This window comes from Alexandromys fortis, unplaced genomic scaffold, assembly GCF_014885135.2.
Source record: "Alexandromys fortis isolate MF-2015 unplaced genomic scaffold, M_Fortis_MF-2015_v1.1 scaffold_152, whole genome shotgun sequence".
Lineage (NCBI taxonomy): Eukaryota > Metazoa > Chordata > Mammalia > Rodentia > Cricetidae > Alexandromys > Alexandromys fortis.
In genome coordinates, this window is record NW_026068045.1 from 3,653,598 (window position 1) to 3,668,680 (window position 15,083).

General features: G+C 45.3%; 2 protein-coding genes and 1 non-coding gene across 3 annotated transcripts; 1 reads left to right on the forward strand and 2 right to left on the reverse strand.

Annotated features, from left to right (window-relative positions):
• Positions 1 to 843: 843 nt before the first annotated feature.
• Positions 844 to 915, reverse strand: Trnam-cau (transfer RNA methionine (anticodon CAU)). Its single transcript has one exon. It is a non-coding gene; the product is annotated as a tRNA-Met (tRNA).
• Positions 916 to 1,105: 190 nt separating this feature from the next.
• On the forward strand, positions 1,106 to 10,743 carry Ilf2 (interleukin enhancer binding factor 2). The gene is made up of 13 exons (XM_050166480.1): positions 1,106 to 1,232; positions 1,937 to 1,996; positions 2,411 to 2,453; positions 4,674 to 4,778; positions 5,213 to 5,290; positions 5,599 to 5,701; positions 7,088 to 7,153; positions 8,142 to 8,258; positions 8,643 to 8,721; positions 9,140 to 9,227; positions 9,783 to 9,844; positions 9,919 to 10,124; positions 10,259 to 10,743. Exons 1-13 carry the CDS (start codon positions 1,228 to 1,230, stop codon positions 10,417 to 10,419), a joined length of 1,173 nt encoding a protein of 390 aa, XP_050022437.1. The 5' UTR covers positions 1,106 to 1,227; the 3' UTR covers positions 10,420 to 10,743.
• A 63-nt stretch (positions 10,744 to 10,806) lies between these two features.
• Snapin (SNAP associated protein) lies at positions 10,807 to 14,017 on the reverse strand. Its single transcript, XM_050166489.1, has 4 exons — positions 13,823 to 14,017; positions 13,557 to 13,603; positions 13,191 to 13,309; positions 10,807 to 12,399 (listed from the first exon to the last, which is right to left on the reverse strand). The coding sequence occupies exons 1-4, from the start codon at positions 13,963 to 13,965 to the stop codon at positions 12,298 to 12,300; spliced, it is 411 nt and encodes a 136-aa protein (XP_050022446.1). The 5' UTR covers positions 13,966 to 14,017; the 3' UTR covers positions 10,807 to 12,297.
• Between the last annotated feature and the right edge of the window lie 1,066 nt (positions 14,018 to 15,083).

Genomic DNA, 15,083 nt, shown 5'->3' on the forward strand with positions numbered 1-15,083 from the left:
CAAACAAACAAACAAAAAAATCTAAAAGCAAGCCTAATCCACGATAGTAGAAATCCAGAATGGTTACCTTTTCTGGGGTCATAAACTTTTTTTTTTTTTTTTTTAAGTTTTTCCAGGCGTGTTTCACCGTGTTCGGCCAAAATAATCCTTTTGAAAAAACTTCTGTAAATTTATTTAGGTTATCTTTGTGGGTGTCATCACACCCACAGCACACGTAGCGAGGTTGGAAGACAAAATGCAGAAGTCGCCGCTCTCTTACCTCGTGGGCCTCAGAAGTCGAACTCAGGTTCTACCTGCTGATCCGCCTTGCGGACCTGATAAAATATTCTTTATTTTATTCAGGGTGGGGTTAGGCTACTTGGAAGAAATACTTGCCCACAAAAGTAAACAATACATGAGTACCTGTCAGAAATCACGCAACATAGGGAAGCTGGGAGGATCTGAATGGAACTGATGGAGAGGAAATACATGATCAAAATGTATGGAAAAAAAATTTCAATAAAAGGAATTATATGACAATAATATCGAAGGAAATTGTGGTAAATGAAACTAAATTCTTCCTGGTGTTTTCATAGGGCAAAAGTTATGTTTTCAGGTGAGGTGGCACACGACCGAAATGCCGGCACTTGCGAGACTGAGGCGTGAAGATTGCGGAGAGTGCGGACAGCTTGGGCTATATTAACGAGTACTGTGTAAGCCAGGGTGACCAAGCAAGACCCTGTCTGGAAAAAGCAAAACCAAAAACAGTTGGAGAAGAAAATGGAATTATGTTTCCTATTGTAGAAAAGCAAGTTTATCACGAAAACGAAGGCGGGAGTCCATGACACAAAACAAAGTCTCCAATAGCAGAGGATGGTTTCGATCCATCGACCTCTGGGTTATGGGCCCAGCACGCTTCCGCTGCGCCACTCTGCTACCTACTGCCTAAGTCCTTGTTATTACCGTAGAAGAGGTTTCTCTGTGCACAGCCAGCCCGAATTCCGCACGCCCCCTTTCGTCAGTGGGGAAAATTGCATTCATCCCCGTTATGTCTTCTTATTGGTTGGCTCCTTATAGGGCATTTTTCATTGGTTGCTGCATTAACCAATAATCAGGAGGGAGGGAGCGAGGCGGGAGCCTATCGCGCCTGCGTTTGTTGGGACGCACCGGCCGACGCTTCTCTGCGGACCTGATTCTTCCAGGGAAAGGGCGGTTGAGTGGCCTCTATTGTTCAGGATTAAGCGGGCCATGAGGTAAGTGGCCAGAGGTGCTTGAAAGTTCCTCCCGAAACCTCGGGAGGGCGGACTGCAGCGGAGACGGAGGGCCTAGGGCCTGTGTCTGGGCGGCTGACGGGAAGCCTGGCCGGCGAGAATGGAGTTGGAGGAGGCTGGTGGAGGCGGGGAGCCGGGCCTGGAGGGGCTGGGGCCCGGCAGGGCGCTGGGTTAGCACCTAGCCCTCGGGGCTAGAGGACCAGAGCGGGCATCCTCGGGGTGCAGCGAGAGGGCCGGGGCGCTGCGCGTTTTCCTGGTGCCTAGTGTTTAGCCAGTGCCTGGCAGCTGTTAGGCTCTGCTGATAAAGAGAAGTCACTTTAGGGGCTGCTTAGTGGGGTCTTGTGTGTCAGGGTCTGAACCTTGTATTTTCCTGATGTGAGCTTTGATAAAATCCAGAATTAGAAGTCGGGTGTGGTGCCGCAGTCACAGACAGCACTGGGGAGGTAAGGCAGCACGGTCCGGAGTTCTGGGGTAGCCAGGAATCCATGAGACCCCTCTCAAAAACAAATTCAGAATTAGGACGTCATGGGGGTGGGGCTGGGCACCGTTGGAATGGGGGAAAGTGACTTCTGTAGTTGGCCACGGTAAGGTAAATTAGTTGGAAACAGCATGGCTGGTATGATGGAGACGTTTCCAGCGAGGTCATGGAAAATGTACCTTTTACGTTTTCCAAAATGTATTTTTAGGGGTGACAGAGGACGTGGTCGTGGAGGGCGCTTTGGTTCCAGAGGAGGGCCTGGAGGAGGGTAAGTGTGGCTCTTTGCGTCTTTGGCCTGGTTTGATCCAGTCATTTAGATGGGGGTTTGGAGTGGGCTGTTATACCTGATTTTGGTTTTTTGTTTTCGTTTTTATTTTTGTTTTGTTTTGATTTTTTTTCGAGAGAGGTTTTTCTCTGTATAGCTCTGGCTGTCCACAACTCACTCTGTAGACCAGGCTGGCCTCAAACTCACAGAAAGCCGACTGCCTTTGTCTCCCTGAGTGCTAGGATTAGAGACAGGCCCACCACCACCCTTGATTTTGTGGAAGTTCCGTGAAGCATTTCTTTCTTGATGTCCTGCTAAGTGAATTTAATGCAGCTCAGAAACTCCCGAATCAGGAAAAGACAAAGATGGTGCACTTGCTTTCTGTTTGAGTAATTCTGGATTGCTTTTGTGTTTTAGGTTCAGGCCTTTTGTGCCCCATATCCCTTTTGATTTCTATTTGGTGAGTATTTGGCTTTCGAGGACCTTCCTGGCCATTGTTCAGATGAAGACATGGAGCCTTGAATCTCCTTGTTAATGAAGTTGGATATTGTTCGGAGTAGATTCTGAATGGATGCAGTGTTTTATTTGAGAGGGGTCTTTCTCTGTATGCCTGGCTGGCCTGGAACAAAAAAAAAAAAAAAACAAAACAAAACCAAAACAACCGAACAAAAAACAAACCAATTGGCTAGCCAGTCTTCAAAGTGACTGTGATCCATTTGTAATCCCAGGAATGGAAGCCTGGACCTTGTTCAGGGCCCAAAGCCAGCCTGATAGTGAACAAGAAAACAGTATAAACAGAGCAGGGAAGAGAATTCCTTTACTATTTGATTATAATATAAGTAAATAATTTTTAGGGTTTATTTATTTTTGAGACAAGACCTGTATATATAATTTGGCTGGCCTGGAATTTACAGGACTCTGCCTGCCTCTGCCTCCTGAGTGCTAAAAGTGTGCTACCACACGTGGTGGATCCACCACCCCCACTGGGTCTCTCTGTGTATCCTTGACTGTCCCGGAACTCAGAGATCCACCTGCCTTCCCCACCCAACACAGTGTTAGGATTATAGGTATGTGCCACCGCCACCATACCCTGACTTCACAGTGAATTATTTTTATTTCATGTATGTGTATGTTTGCCCTCATGCATGCCTGGTCCACTTAGAGGCTAGAAGAGATTTTCAGAGGTTGTGAGCTGCAGTGTGTGCATTAGGAACCAACCTGGGCCTTCTGCAGGATCACCTAGTGTTCTTAGTTGCTGAGCCATCTCTCCAGCCTCAGGGTTATAAGAGTAGTGTGGCCGGTGGTGTAGCTCAACTGGTAGAGTGCTTGTCTAGTATGCACAGAGCCCAGGGCCCTTTATCTATCACACCTGTAATCCACGCACACAGGATATGTCAGCATCAGCTACCCAGCAAGTTCAGGCCAGCCTATGATACAGTAGGCCCTCTATCACAAAGAATTAACAGAGCAACAAGGTAATGAGAACTTGAATTAGGTTCTTCCTATTTATATTTGAACTTGAACTTGAAGGAGTTAAAAGCAAGGGTTCCAAGTTGGATATAATGGCTTTGAAATAACAGAGTAGATGGAAAAACAGGATCAAATACAGACTTTCCTGTGTGGGGGTGAGGGGTGGGTTTACTATAAAGATTTGTGTGTGTCTGTATGTATGTGCACCATACACATGCCTAGTACTGGTACTAGTGGAGGCTGAAGAGGGAGTGAGATTCCTTGGAACTGAAGTTACAGGTGGTTGTGAGCCCTGTGTGGGTATTGTGAATTGAACCTGGGCTCTCTGTAAGAATAACTGCTGAGCTATCTCTCCAGCCCCTTTCCCCTTTTTCTTTTCTTGTTTTGAGACAGGGTTTCTTTGTGTGTGTAGCATCCTGGAACTCTCTGTAGAGTGACATTGAATTCAGACCATCTGCCTCCCGAGTGCTGGGACTAAAGGCGTGCACCACCACACTTGACTTCTAGCCTCTATTATTATTAAAATGATTTCTTTTTATTTTACATGCATTAGTGTTTTGCCTGCATATGTCTATGAAGGTGTTAGATCCTCTGGAACTGGACAGTTGTTAGCTGCCATGTGGTTGCTGGGAATTGAACCTGGGACCTCTGGAAGACCCAGTGCTCTTAACCCCTGAGTCATCGTCTCTCTAGCCCTCCTATTTTTAATTTTTTAAATGTTTTTATAACTAAGGAGTGGTGATGCACACTTAATTCCAGCAGTTGGGAGGCAGAAGGCAGTCGGATTTCTGAGTTCAAGACCAGCCTAGTCTACAGATTGAGTTCTAGGGTAGCAAGGACTACATAGGAAAGCCCCATCTTAAAGAACCAAGTAATAAATAATAGTAGTATTTTTATTACATTTATTATCATACGTATACCATAGCAAATGTGTGAAGATCAGAGGACGACTTGCAGGATTTGGTTCTGTGTGGGTCCCAGAAGTTGATAATTCAGGGCCTTTATTGTCAAGCCATCTCCCTGGATCCTGTTCATATATTTTTGAGACCGGGTCTCATTGTAGCCCAGGCTGGTGCTGAGCTGTTGATTCTCCTGCCTCTATCTTGGAAGTGCTGGGATTACAAGTGCATAACAATTTTATTTCTGTTACTCAACAGTATATTCTTCTGTATGTTGCTTTTGGTAAATAACAGTTTAATTTCTGGTTTAGTGTGAAATGGCTTTTCCTCGAGTCAAGCCTGCACCCGATGAAACATCCTTCAGCGAAGCTTTGCTGAAGAGGAATCAGGACCTTGCCCCCAATTCTGCGGAGCAGGTATGTTCTTTCCTGAGTCTGTGCTAAGGGCCTAAAGAGTTAAGAGTTGGGCTGGAGAGATGGCTCAGAGGTTAAGAGCACTGGCTGTTCTTCCAGAGCGCCCACATGACAGCTCACAGCTGCCTGTAGCTCCAGTTCCAGGGGATCTGACACCCTCACACAGACATGCATGCAGGCAGAACACCAATGTGTCTATGAAATAAAGTTAAAAAATAAATTGAAGAGTTAATAATCCATCTGACTAATAAGAGTATTGTCTTGCCTAGGATTGTAGGCCACTGATAGACCACTTACCGAGCACACTTGAGGGTCTGGGTTATTGGAGCCCAAACTCACCCCCCTTCTGGAGAGTCTGGTGATGATGCAAACAGATTAGATATGTTATTTTGTATAATTTTTGGCCTTAGGGTATTTTTGCTTTGTGACATTTTCAGGCTTCTATCCTTTCTTTGGTGACAAAAATAAACAATGTGATTGACAACTTGATTGTGGCTCCAGGGACATTTGAAGTGGTGAGTTTTAATGGATTAGCCCTAAGAAAAGGCAGCCTTGGTGGGATGGAAATTTCCTTGGCCCTTGCCTGTTAATCTTTCAGTTGTCTGCTTTCCAGATCAAAGCCCAAAGTGGAAAAGTACTGGGGCATTCTGGAACTTTGTGATCTAAGGACAAGATTGTGTCCCTGGTCTAGTCCTTTGTGGTTGTCTGGGGTGTGATTTGGTCACGGGGGCTTCCAGATCTGGTAGTAAGGCTGCTGAAATAGGCCTGTGGGGACTTGCTACCTTCGTTTTTCTCCATTTCCCGGAAATCCCTTTTTCAACAGCAAATTGAAGAAGTCCGACAGGTCGGATCCTATAAAAAGGGGACAATGACTACAGGACACAATGTGGCTGACTTGGTGGTCATACTGAAGATCCTGCCAACATGTAAGTGTTTTTCTCTGTTGGTGATGGGACTTGGCGTTGGGCATGTTAGCTTGTCATGGAGTGTCTGAGAGCCCAGGACCCCTCAGAAGGTCTGCGTCTGCTCTGAATATCTATGTAGTGGCAACAGCAGCTGCACTTACATAGAGAGTCAGGGCTGTGTGCGGCAGCATCTAGCAGGAGTCTCAACCCAACCTTTTTTAAAAGATTTTTAGCCGGGCGGTGTTGGCACACACCTTTAATCCCAGCACTCGGGAGGCAGGCGGATCTCTGTGAGTTCGAGACCAGCCTGGTCTACAAGAGCTAGTTCCAGGACAGGCTCCAAAACCACAGAGAAACCCTGTCTCGAAAAACCAAAAAAAAAAAAAAAAATTTATATTTTATTTCTATTAGTGTTATGCTTGTATGAATGCATGAATACCATGCCTGGTGCTCACAGAGGTCAGAAGAGGGCTCTGGATCCCCTGGAACTGGAGTTATAGATGGTTGTGAACCACCAAATAGGTGTTGGAAACTTGTTCCTTTGCAAGAGGAACAAGTACTCTTAACCCCTGAGCCAGCCCTCTAGCTCACTTTCCTAAACATCGAGGTTAGTTGTAGGGCTGGTAATATTAAAGTCCAGACCATCCATTTGTCTATCCATCCATCCATTTGTGAGTGGAAGAGAAATAGTAAATTTATTATTTATTTTTCTTTGTTTGAGACAGGGTCTCACTATGTAGAGTAGGCTGGTCTACAACTCAAGATTTGCTTGCCTCTGCCTCCTGAGTGCTGGGATTAAAGGTGTTTACCATCCTACTGGGCTCTTTGGGTTTTTTATTTTATTTTTTAATGCAATTGGAGTGATATGGGACTAACTGTAATACGTGTCTAGAAGTTATGGCCAGCACTAAAGTCCACATCCATTAACTGGAATCAGTTTTGCTCCCTGTGAGGCATTGGTTGTGTCTGGACACATGTTTGAGTATTCCAACCAGAGGTGCTACTGGCCTGAGTAGGGAAGGGGGCCAGGTGTGCTAAGACAGACCCCGTCCTAAGTGCTAGTGACCTGGGGACACTGCTGTGCAAAAAAGGCGTGTAAGCCTTTAATCCCAGCACTTGGGAAGCAGAGTCTACACAGTGAGTTCCAGGACAGCCAAGGCCAGAGAAACTCTGCCGCCAAAAAAATAGAAGAAGAAGAAAAAGTAAAAAGATGTATATGCCTGGGGATGCCTGTTGCTTGAGACACTTCCAGATTCTCTGTCCAGACTTTCATTCCCCTGGCAAGAGTTCATTTTAGTTAAATAAGCTTCAGTCTGTAGAAATGGAATTGCCACATTGTTTACTGATAGAAGTAGTTTACATAAAATGTGTACTGTAACATTAATTTTGTCCTTTTTTCCCATCTAGTGGAAGCTGTTGCTGCCCTGGGGAACAAGGTTGTGGAAAGCCTGAGAGCCCAGGACCCCTCAGAAGGTCTGAGTCTGCTCTGAATATCTTAAGTAGTGGCAACAGCGGCTGCGCTTATATAGTCAGGGCTGTGGAGCAGCGTCTAGCAGGTGTCTCAGGCCGTCACAGTTTATTTTCTTTTATTATGAAGGGTGGGTTATGAGAGATTTACTCCGTTCCTCCTCCCTCAGCCTCCCAAGTGCTAGGATCATAGATGGGTATGCACCACTGAATTCTGATTTGGCCACTGAGCTTCATCTCCAGACCTCGTCTCTTCAGCTTGCACTGTCCCTCTGCTCCCCTACTTTTGAGATGGGGTGTCATGACAGGTTGGTCTAGCACTCCTGATGATCTTCTTGCTTCCACTTACTGGTATCCAAGCTCTTATTGATGTTTGAGACCAGCCTTTGCTACATATACAGCTTGTCTCAAAAATTAAATAGCTCACTGCCAGAAAAGCAACCTGTTAACCAGGTATGGCATACCTATAACCCCAGCATTTGAGAAGCTAGGGCATGGGGTTTGATAATTTAAGACCAGCCTGAGCTATATACATAGTAAAACCTTATTCCCAAAACAAAATGAAGACTGGGTAGATAGAGCTTAGCTGGCAGGGTCCATGTCTAGCATGTGTGAAGTTCTGAGACCAGTACTCAGCATTATATCCGGCAGATTTGGTGGCACACTTACATATGCTTAGCTAGTGAGGCAGAGGAAGGAGGATCAGCAGGTCAGTCATCTTTGGCTATACAGTGAGTTGGAAGGCAGCCTGAGCGAAATGAGATCTTGTCTCAAAAGCAAAATGGGTTAGCAAGATGGCACAGTGGGTAAAGGTGCTTGCCACTAAGCCTGATGCCCTGAGTTTGTTCCCTGGGCCTACATGGTGGAAGGAGAGAACTTATTCCTAAAAGGTTGTCCTTTGGCCCACTCATACACGCTCTAAATAAATATAATTTAATAATAAAAGCAAAACAGAACAAATATGTGTTACATATTTTGATTATTTTGTTTTTAGTTTTGACCATGCTGACTAATGAAACTGGCTTTGAAATCAGCTCTTCTGATGCTACAGTGAAAATTCTCATTACCACAGTCCCGCCCAATCTCCGGAAACTGGACCCGGAACTCCATTGTGAGTCTTCTGTCCCCATTTGTGACAGGAGCCAAGGTTTTGGCGCTTTCTGGAAGTTTTAGTATTGCATTAACTGTGAAGGGTTACTTTCTCCATGATTTGTAAACCGCATTACCAGCTTCCTAGTAAGATTTTCAAAGCCTTAAGGATTGCAGAAGAAAAAAACTTGGAAGAAAATTTTTTAAAAAAGTAAAAGCGTGTGTAAATACTTACGGGAAGTAGATTATTGGAAGAGATATGTATGTTGCCTGTTTTCAGATTTAGCTGGGGGGGGCAACCATAGTGTTTGGACAAGTGGCTTGCCGTACTCCTGGACAGGCACTGGGATTGACTATATTGCACATTTAATAGGAAAGTTTCTTAGCCTGTTATGCTTGTCTCCAGTGGACATCAAGGTGTTGCAGAGCGCCTTAGCAGCCATCCGGCATGCCCGCTGGTTTGAAGAAAATGCTTCTCAGTCCACGTGAGTCTCATTGGTTATTTGTAGAAGGAGTGTAGTGGCTCTGGCCTGTGATCCAGCCACCATGAACAATAGACGTCGTCCTCCCTCCTCCCCCCTCTGACAGAACTGTTTCAGATGTGATGTCTGGGTTTTGATTTTTACCTAAATAAACAAGGTTGGGGAGGGTATGTTAATATTTTTTTTGTGTGTGTGAGTGCACATACACAGGTCACAGTTGGGTAGCTAGTCTCAGGACAACTTTAAAGAATTTTCTCATTTCAGGTTTGTCAGACTTAGGAACAAATGCCTTTCTCTGTTGATCTAGCTGGTGGCCACTGTACATGTAGTTCTCTAAATAGTATAGACTATTTAGATTAACTGCTCAGTGTGGAACTACCAGAATGTTATTACCTCTAACCTATGGGTCTCTTACATTCAGAGTTAAAGTTCTCATCAGATTGCTAAAGGACTTGAGGATTCGTTTTCCTGGCTTCGAGCCTCTCACGCCCTGGATCCTTGACCTACTTGTAAGTTTAAAAAAAAAGGGCGGTGAAGATGTAGCTCTGTGTAGAGTGCTTGTCTATTATGTGAGAGGTTGTGGTGCAGTTGGAGTCACTCTTCGTCTATAGTTAGTTTTGAGACAGGGTTTTCTCTGTGTAGCCCTGGCTGTCGTGAAACTTACTCTGTAGACCAGGCTGGCACTGAGCTCAGGTCCGACTGCCTCTGTCTCTAGAGTACTTGGATTAAAAGGATGCGCCACCACACCCAGCTTGATTTACTCCCAAACCTACCAACATCAGAAATCGAATGAGGCCTAAAAGAAATTGTAGTCAGGAGCATTTGGGGTTCAAGGATAGTCTTAGGGAGACCCTGTCCTAAAAAAAAAAACCACCGAAGTTTATCTAGGAAGACTGGAAGTTTATTGCTTCACTGACGTTTTTAGTGCTCGGTGAAAGTACTCTGTGCTCTCATTACTGTCAGTTCATCATTACAGCTAGTTTTCCTCCTGACTTGAAGTTTTAGTTTGTTTGATCCTAGATTTGCCAGTTGGTAGCATACCTAGCAGACTTACTCTCTTCCAGGGGCACTATGCTGTGATGAATAACCCTACCAGACAGCCTTTGGCCCTAAATGTGGCATACAGGTATAGCATGCTTCTTTAGGTTTGGGGTATAAGCTGTTTTGTGTGCTTTCTAAGTAAATGTCTTTGTGTTCTAGGCGTTGCTTGCAGATTCTGGCTGCAGGACTGTTCCTGCCAGGGTCAGTGGGCATCACTGACCCCTGTGAGAGTGGCAACTTCAGAGTACACACAGTCATGACCCTAGAACAGCAGGACATGGTGTGCTACACAGCTCAGACTCTGGTTCGAATTCTCTCCCATGGAGGCTTTAGGAAGATTCTTGGCCAGGAGGGGGATGCCAGCTGTGAGTTCTCCCTGTGGTGTGGTCCAGGGGTTCTGATCTATAGAGACACTGTATCTTAAGGTGCCCTCATATTTCTGGGTATAGCTTATTTTGTTTACTGTTTGTATGAAACACGTTTTTTCCTTCTCTTCTAGATCTTGCTTCTGAAATATCTACCTGGGATGGAGTCATTGTGACACCTTCAGAAAAGGCTTATGAGAAGCCGCCTGAGAAGAAGGAGGGAGAAGAGGAAGAGGAAAACACAGAAGAGCCACCTCAAGGGGAAGAAGAAGAAAGTATGGAGACTCAGGAGTGAACTCCCTTTACTCCTTGCTGCCCAAGGGAAGATGGGGCTAAGCCAGCTGCCATGGGCTTTATATGGTGGCATTTCTGTGGCATAGGGAGATGGAAGAATGGAAAACGAACTAAAGGAAAGGGGGCTAGTTACTGTTTCGATAGTGGCTAAGCAGCCAGATGTCTCCCATTTGTGACTGTATATGCCATCCTTCCATCTGAATGAAGCACATTCCCAATATTTAAACCTAACCACTCCCAACCAGTATACTCTCTGTTGAAATGTTGTAAAGTGTCTGGGAATTTTTTTTTTCTACGAAAAATGAGTAAAGTACTTCCTAGCCGGGCTTTTGGTTTTATTTTTCAACATGTAGCAGTTATTTCTGCCTTCTATACACTTCATTTAGAATTAAAGTTGAATCTTTTATTATAAACACTGAGATTGCAATTTCAGCCTATATAAATTAATGTTTGAGAGTAAACTGGAATACATTTAAGCCTTAAGATGTGGGACTCTACCATTCTGGACTATTGTAGAACTCTTTTGTACACCAACATTGTGATGGCTAATTTTCATGTCAGTATGGCTTAGGAGATTAGTGAGACATGCCTAGTTTTCTGTGGAGGATTAGCTGAGCAAGATCACCTAGATGTGGATAAAATCATTCTACGAGCTGGGTACCTGGACAGAATAAAGGGATAAAAGACAAAGCAGCCAGAATCCCAGCATTCCCTTCTCTTGGCCAGCAGGAGATGGAGAAGCTTGGTTACCACACACTCATGTCTGACAATAGGCCCAGAAACGTGGGTCACGGTAACCATGTCCTGAACCCTTTGAGACCACAAATCAAGATAAATCCTTTTTTGTTAATAACTGATAACAAGCATTTAATAATGTTGACCAATACTATCAACATTCAAGCCAGGGGAGTCAAGGAGATAAATTATTTACCTTGACTTTGCCTAAGTCCTCAGTTGTAAAGAAAACAAGTGAAACCACACGTAGAGAGAATCCCTCTAAGACAGCAAGTGACAGGATGGTCAACAGTGGTTAAGTAGGCCTGGAAAGGATGGAACTCCAACTATGAAGCTTAAAGTTTTTATTTTATGTGAATGGATGTTTTGTCTGCATCTATGTCTGCATCTTGTATGTGTGCTGTGCCCCAAAAGGCCAGAAGAGGGCATTGGATCCCCTGGAACTGTAGATTGCTATGAGCCACCCCTTGGGTGCTGGGAACTGAACATCATCTGGAAGAACAGTCAGTGCTCTTGAATCACTGAGCCATCCCTCCAGCCCTTAAAATAGCTTAAAAAAAAAAAAACAGCAAACCACAAAAGCTTAGGGTTCTGAACTGTCAAGGTGCTCTACCCTTGACCTCGGATCTTCATCATTTGTTGTGTTCTCCTGGGGCTGCACTGATGAAGGCAACAGTTGTGACCCTTGCTAAGAAGCAAACATTAAAATGTATAGGATATATATGTAAAGATGAGTCTGGAAGAGTCATGACCATGAGAGGAACTGTGGTAAAGCAGAGGGGGAGGAGTGGAAATATTCCTGCACTAACTCTGGTGTGTTTGGAACTTTCTACCACATGATGGCTAACCTTAACATTCTCTGTGGGGAGATGTGTAGACGGAAGCCAGGCACCCTGGTACATGCCTGTAATCTCAGCATTCAGCCAGCCTGGGCTACACAGTGAGAAGCTTATTCTTGGAAGCACAAGCTGTAATGGAAGCTCTTTAGGAAAGTCTGCAGTATGCATGTTTCTTGAGGCCACTACATGAACGAGTACACAGTTCAAACAAACCTAAGGTCGACAGAAACGTCTGGGATCTTCTCATGGCTACCAAAAAAAGCAGCTGGAGAACAGTACTTGTACACTCAGGTCACAGGCCCAACTTATTTGCTTGGAGAACCAGGAGGGTAAACTCCTGAGTCCAGCATCGCTCTCCTTCGAGCTGTCTCCTTGGCAACACTGTGGTTTAGCCGCCTTAGCCGTTCCTACAAGACAGGAAGACGGAATCTAATGACTGCTGTAAAAAGTTTACCTGAGTTAAGAAGACACTGAGTGGTACCTTAGGCTTGGACTCTTTATCCTATTTTTGTTTTTTTTCAAGACAGGGTTTCTCAGTGTAGTCCTGGCTGTCCTGGAACTCTATAGACCAGGTTGGCCTTGATCTGCCTGCCTCAGCCTCCCAAGTGCTGGGATTAAAGGTGTGCGCCACCACCACAGGGCTGGTTCAGGCAATCCTTTAAGTATATATAAGCTTGTAAATGACATCCAGTAGATATTAAGAATACTTGTCTAGTATTTTAGAGGACCTGAGGCTGAGGTCTAGTATGGGGGAGGGGTTAACCCTGGTGGTTAAAATGTTTGGTGGCTTTCACTGTGTTGAACACATAAAGTACGATAAAGAACTGTTAAAACTTTTGATTTTTTTTGCTTTTTTTTTTTGTTTTGTTTTGTTTTTTTGAGACAGGGTTTCTCTGTAGTTTTAGAGCCTGTTCTGAAACTAACTCTTGTAGACCAGGGTGGTCTTGAACTCACAGAGATCCGCCTGCCTCTGCCTCCTGAGTGCTGGGATTAAAGGCCTGCACCACCACTGCCCAGCCTGTTTTGCTTTTTTGATCCAGGGTCCTGCTATGTAGCCCTGGCTGATCTAAGAGTCCCTGTGTAGTCCAGGCTATGCTCCAAGTCCCAACCATCCTTCTTGCCTTAGCCCACCAAACGCTGAAATTTCATTATGTGTCAATATGCTCTGCTAAGAAAACTTTCTCTTTTAATTAATTACCTGGGCATTCTGTAAAATATTGTTCACCAAGACAACTCGTCGCCTGGCATTAAGCAGCTTCTTAACATAGGGGTCCAGATCCAAGGCCACCTTCTGATCCTCATTGATCCGGCATAGTTCTGAGAAGAGCAAATGGGCAACCAACATCTAATGGCTCATTTTTTGTTCTTAGGGAATATAAAAGAGGAACAAGATGAAAAACACTCTTGCAGTCTTGTGTGACCACAGATACCTACCCTTCACTCCCTTTCATTCTGTCCTAAGATATACCCAGAAATTAGAGTCCGTGAGTAGTTCTGATATTGAGGAAACCAAAGCTCGTAAAAGTGAGTTCAAGGGTTCTAGGTATTCTGGGTGCTCACTCACCTGTAGCTAGGTTGTCAATTTGTTCCCGGAGCTCTACCTGGCTTTCTCTGCAAAGAGGTACAAAGGCCTACACGGTCAGTGAATGGGACGCGGGAAACTAATTCTACTTATTCCTCAAGTACTGAGACAAGCAAATCTCAAAGGCCTCACCTGCGCCTCTTTGACCCAGAAGAGTCTCAAGAACTTACCGGGTCTTTACCTCTCGCGGCCCCGCCCCTACAAAGCCAGTTCCACAGGCCCCGCCCCCAGCCCTCCCGGTCCAGCACCTGACCGCGTGCACGTGAGAGTCGAGCTGCTGCACAGCGGGTCGCAGGAACTCCAGGAGCCCCTCGGCAAAGAGGTCGCGGCCCGTGGGCCCCGCCACCGGGGTCCCTGCCCCTGACACGGCAGCGGAACCTGCCGCCGCCATCACCAACTGCCCTGACGCCCGCAGCCTGCCGCGAGGGCCGCCGGGAACGGCAGCGTGCGGCGGTGCGCCGTTAGGGGGCGCTGAGGTGCACAGTCCGCCCGGCGATGGGCTAGCTGGGAAATGGAGTCCTCAGAGAGCCCTGGGCGAGCGTGCTAGTTAGTCCCCTGGAAATTGCAGTTCTTTAGCGGACCTGAAGGGGCGGGATCCAGACTTCAGGAACCATGTTTTTGGATTGGCTATTTTTAAATTTTACTTTATTTTTTTTTTTAAAGGCAGGGTCTCTTTACATAGCCCTGGGTGGCTTAGTACTATGTAGACCAGGATGGTCTCGAACTCACCGAGATTCGCCTCCCTCTGCCTCCCGAGTGCTGGGATTAAGGCTTTTTTTTTTTCTTTTTTGAAAAGTGAAACTAAGTGCTGTTGTCCATAGCCTCCCCATGGGAATCGATGAGAAAGCCAGTTGATGTTCATGTTAAAGTTTTATATTTCTCCTTTTTTATTTTTGTTGTTTTGTTTTGTTTTGTTGTGTAGCCCTGCTGTCCTAGAACTAGTGATGTAGACCAGGCTGGCCTTGAACTCAGATTTCTGCCTGCCTCTGCGATCAAAGGCTTGTACCACCAATGCCCAGTGAATTTTATATTTCTAAAGATTGTATTATTTATTTTTGTTAAGCAAATTCTTGCCATGTTGCCTAAGTTATCCTCGGGCTCACAGTCTTTTTGCCTCAGTCTCTCTAGTGCTGGAGTTATAGACCTGTGTCATCATAACAGGCTTTTTTATTTTATTTTTTGATTTTTCGAGACAGGGTTTCTCTGTGGCTTTGGAGCCTGTCCTGGAACTAGCTCTGTAGACCATGCTGGTCTCGAACTCACAAAGATCCACCTGCCTCTGCCTCCCAAGTGCTGGGATTAAAGGCGTGCGCCACCACTGCCCGGCCCCACCTCCACTTTTTATTTTGAGATTAAGTTTCACTGAATTGCTGAAGTGGACTTGAATTTGCAAGCCTTGAATATGCGCTCCTCCTGCTTCAGGAACAGGCTTATACCAGGTCTAGCTCAAAAGAAGTTTCTGATTTGTTTTTCAGTTTTATATAGTATGTGTTCATGTGTATGTGTGTA

Coding starts and splice junctions, on each gene's coding strand:
- Ilf2 (XM_050166480.1), top strand. Junction 1,997..2,410: donor AGAGGAGGGCCTGGAGGAGG/GTAAGTGTGGCT, acceptor TTTGTGTTTTAG/GTTCAGGCCTTTTGTGCCCC. Junction 8,259..8,642: donor ACTGGACCCGGAACTCCATT/GTGAGTCTTCTG, acceptor GCTTGTCTCCAG/TGGACATCAAGGTGTTGCAG.
- Snapin (XM_050166489.1), bottom strand. CDS start 13,965: ATGGCGGCGGCAGGTTCCGCTGCCGTGTCAGGGGCAGGGACCCCGGTG. Junction 13,604..13,822: donor TCTCACGTGCACGCGGTCAG/GTGCTGGACCGG, acceptor ACCTCTTTGCAG/AGAAAGCCAGGTAGAGCTCC. Junction 12,400..13,190: donor ATATTTTACAGAATGCCCAG/GTAATTAATTAA, acceptor CCTGTCTTGTAG/GAACGGCTAAGGCGGCTAAA.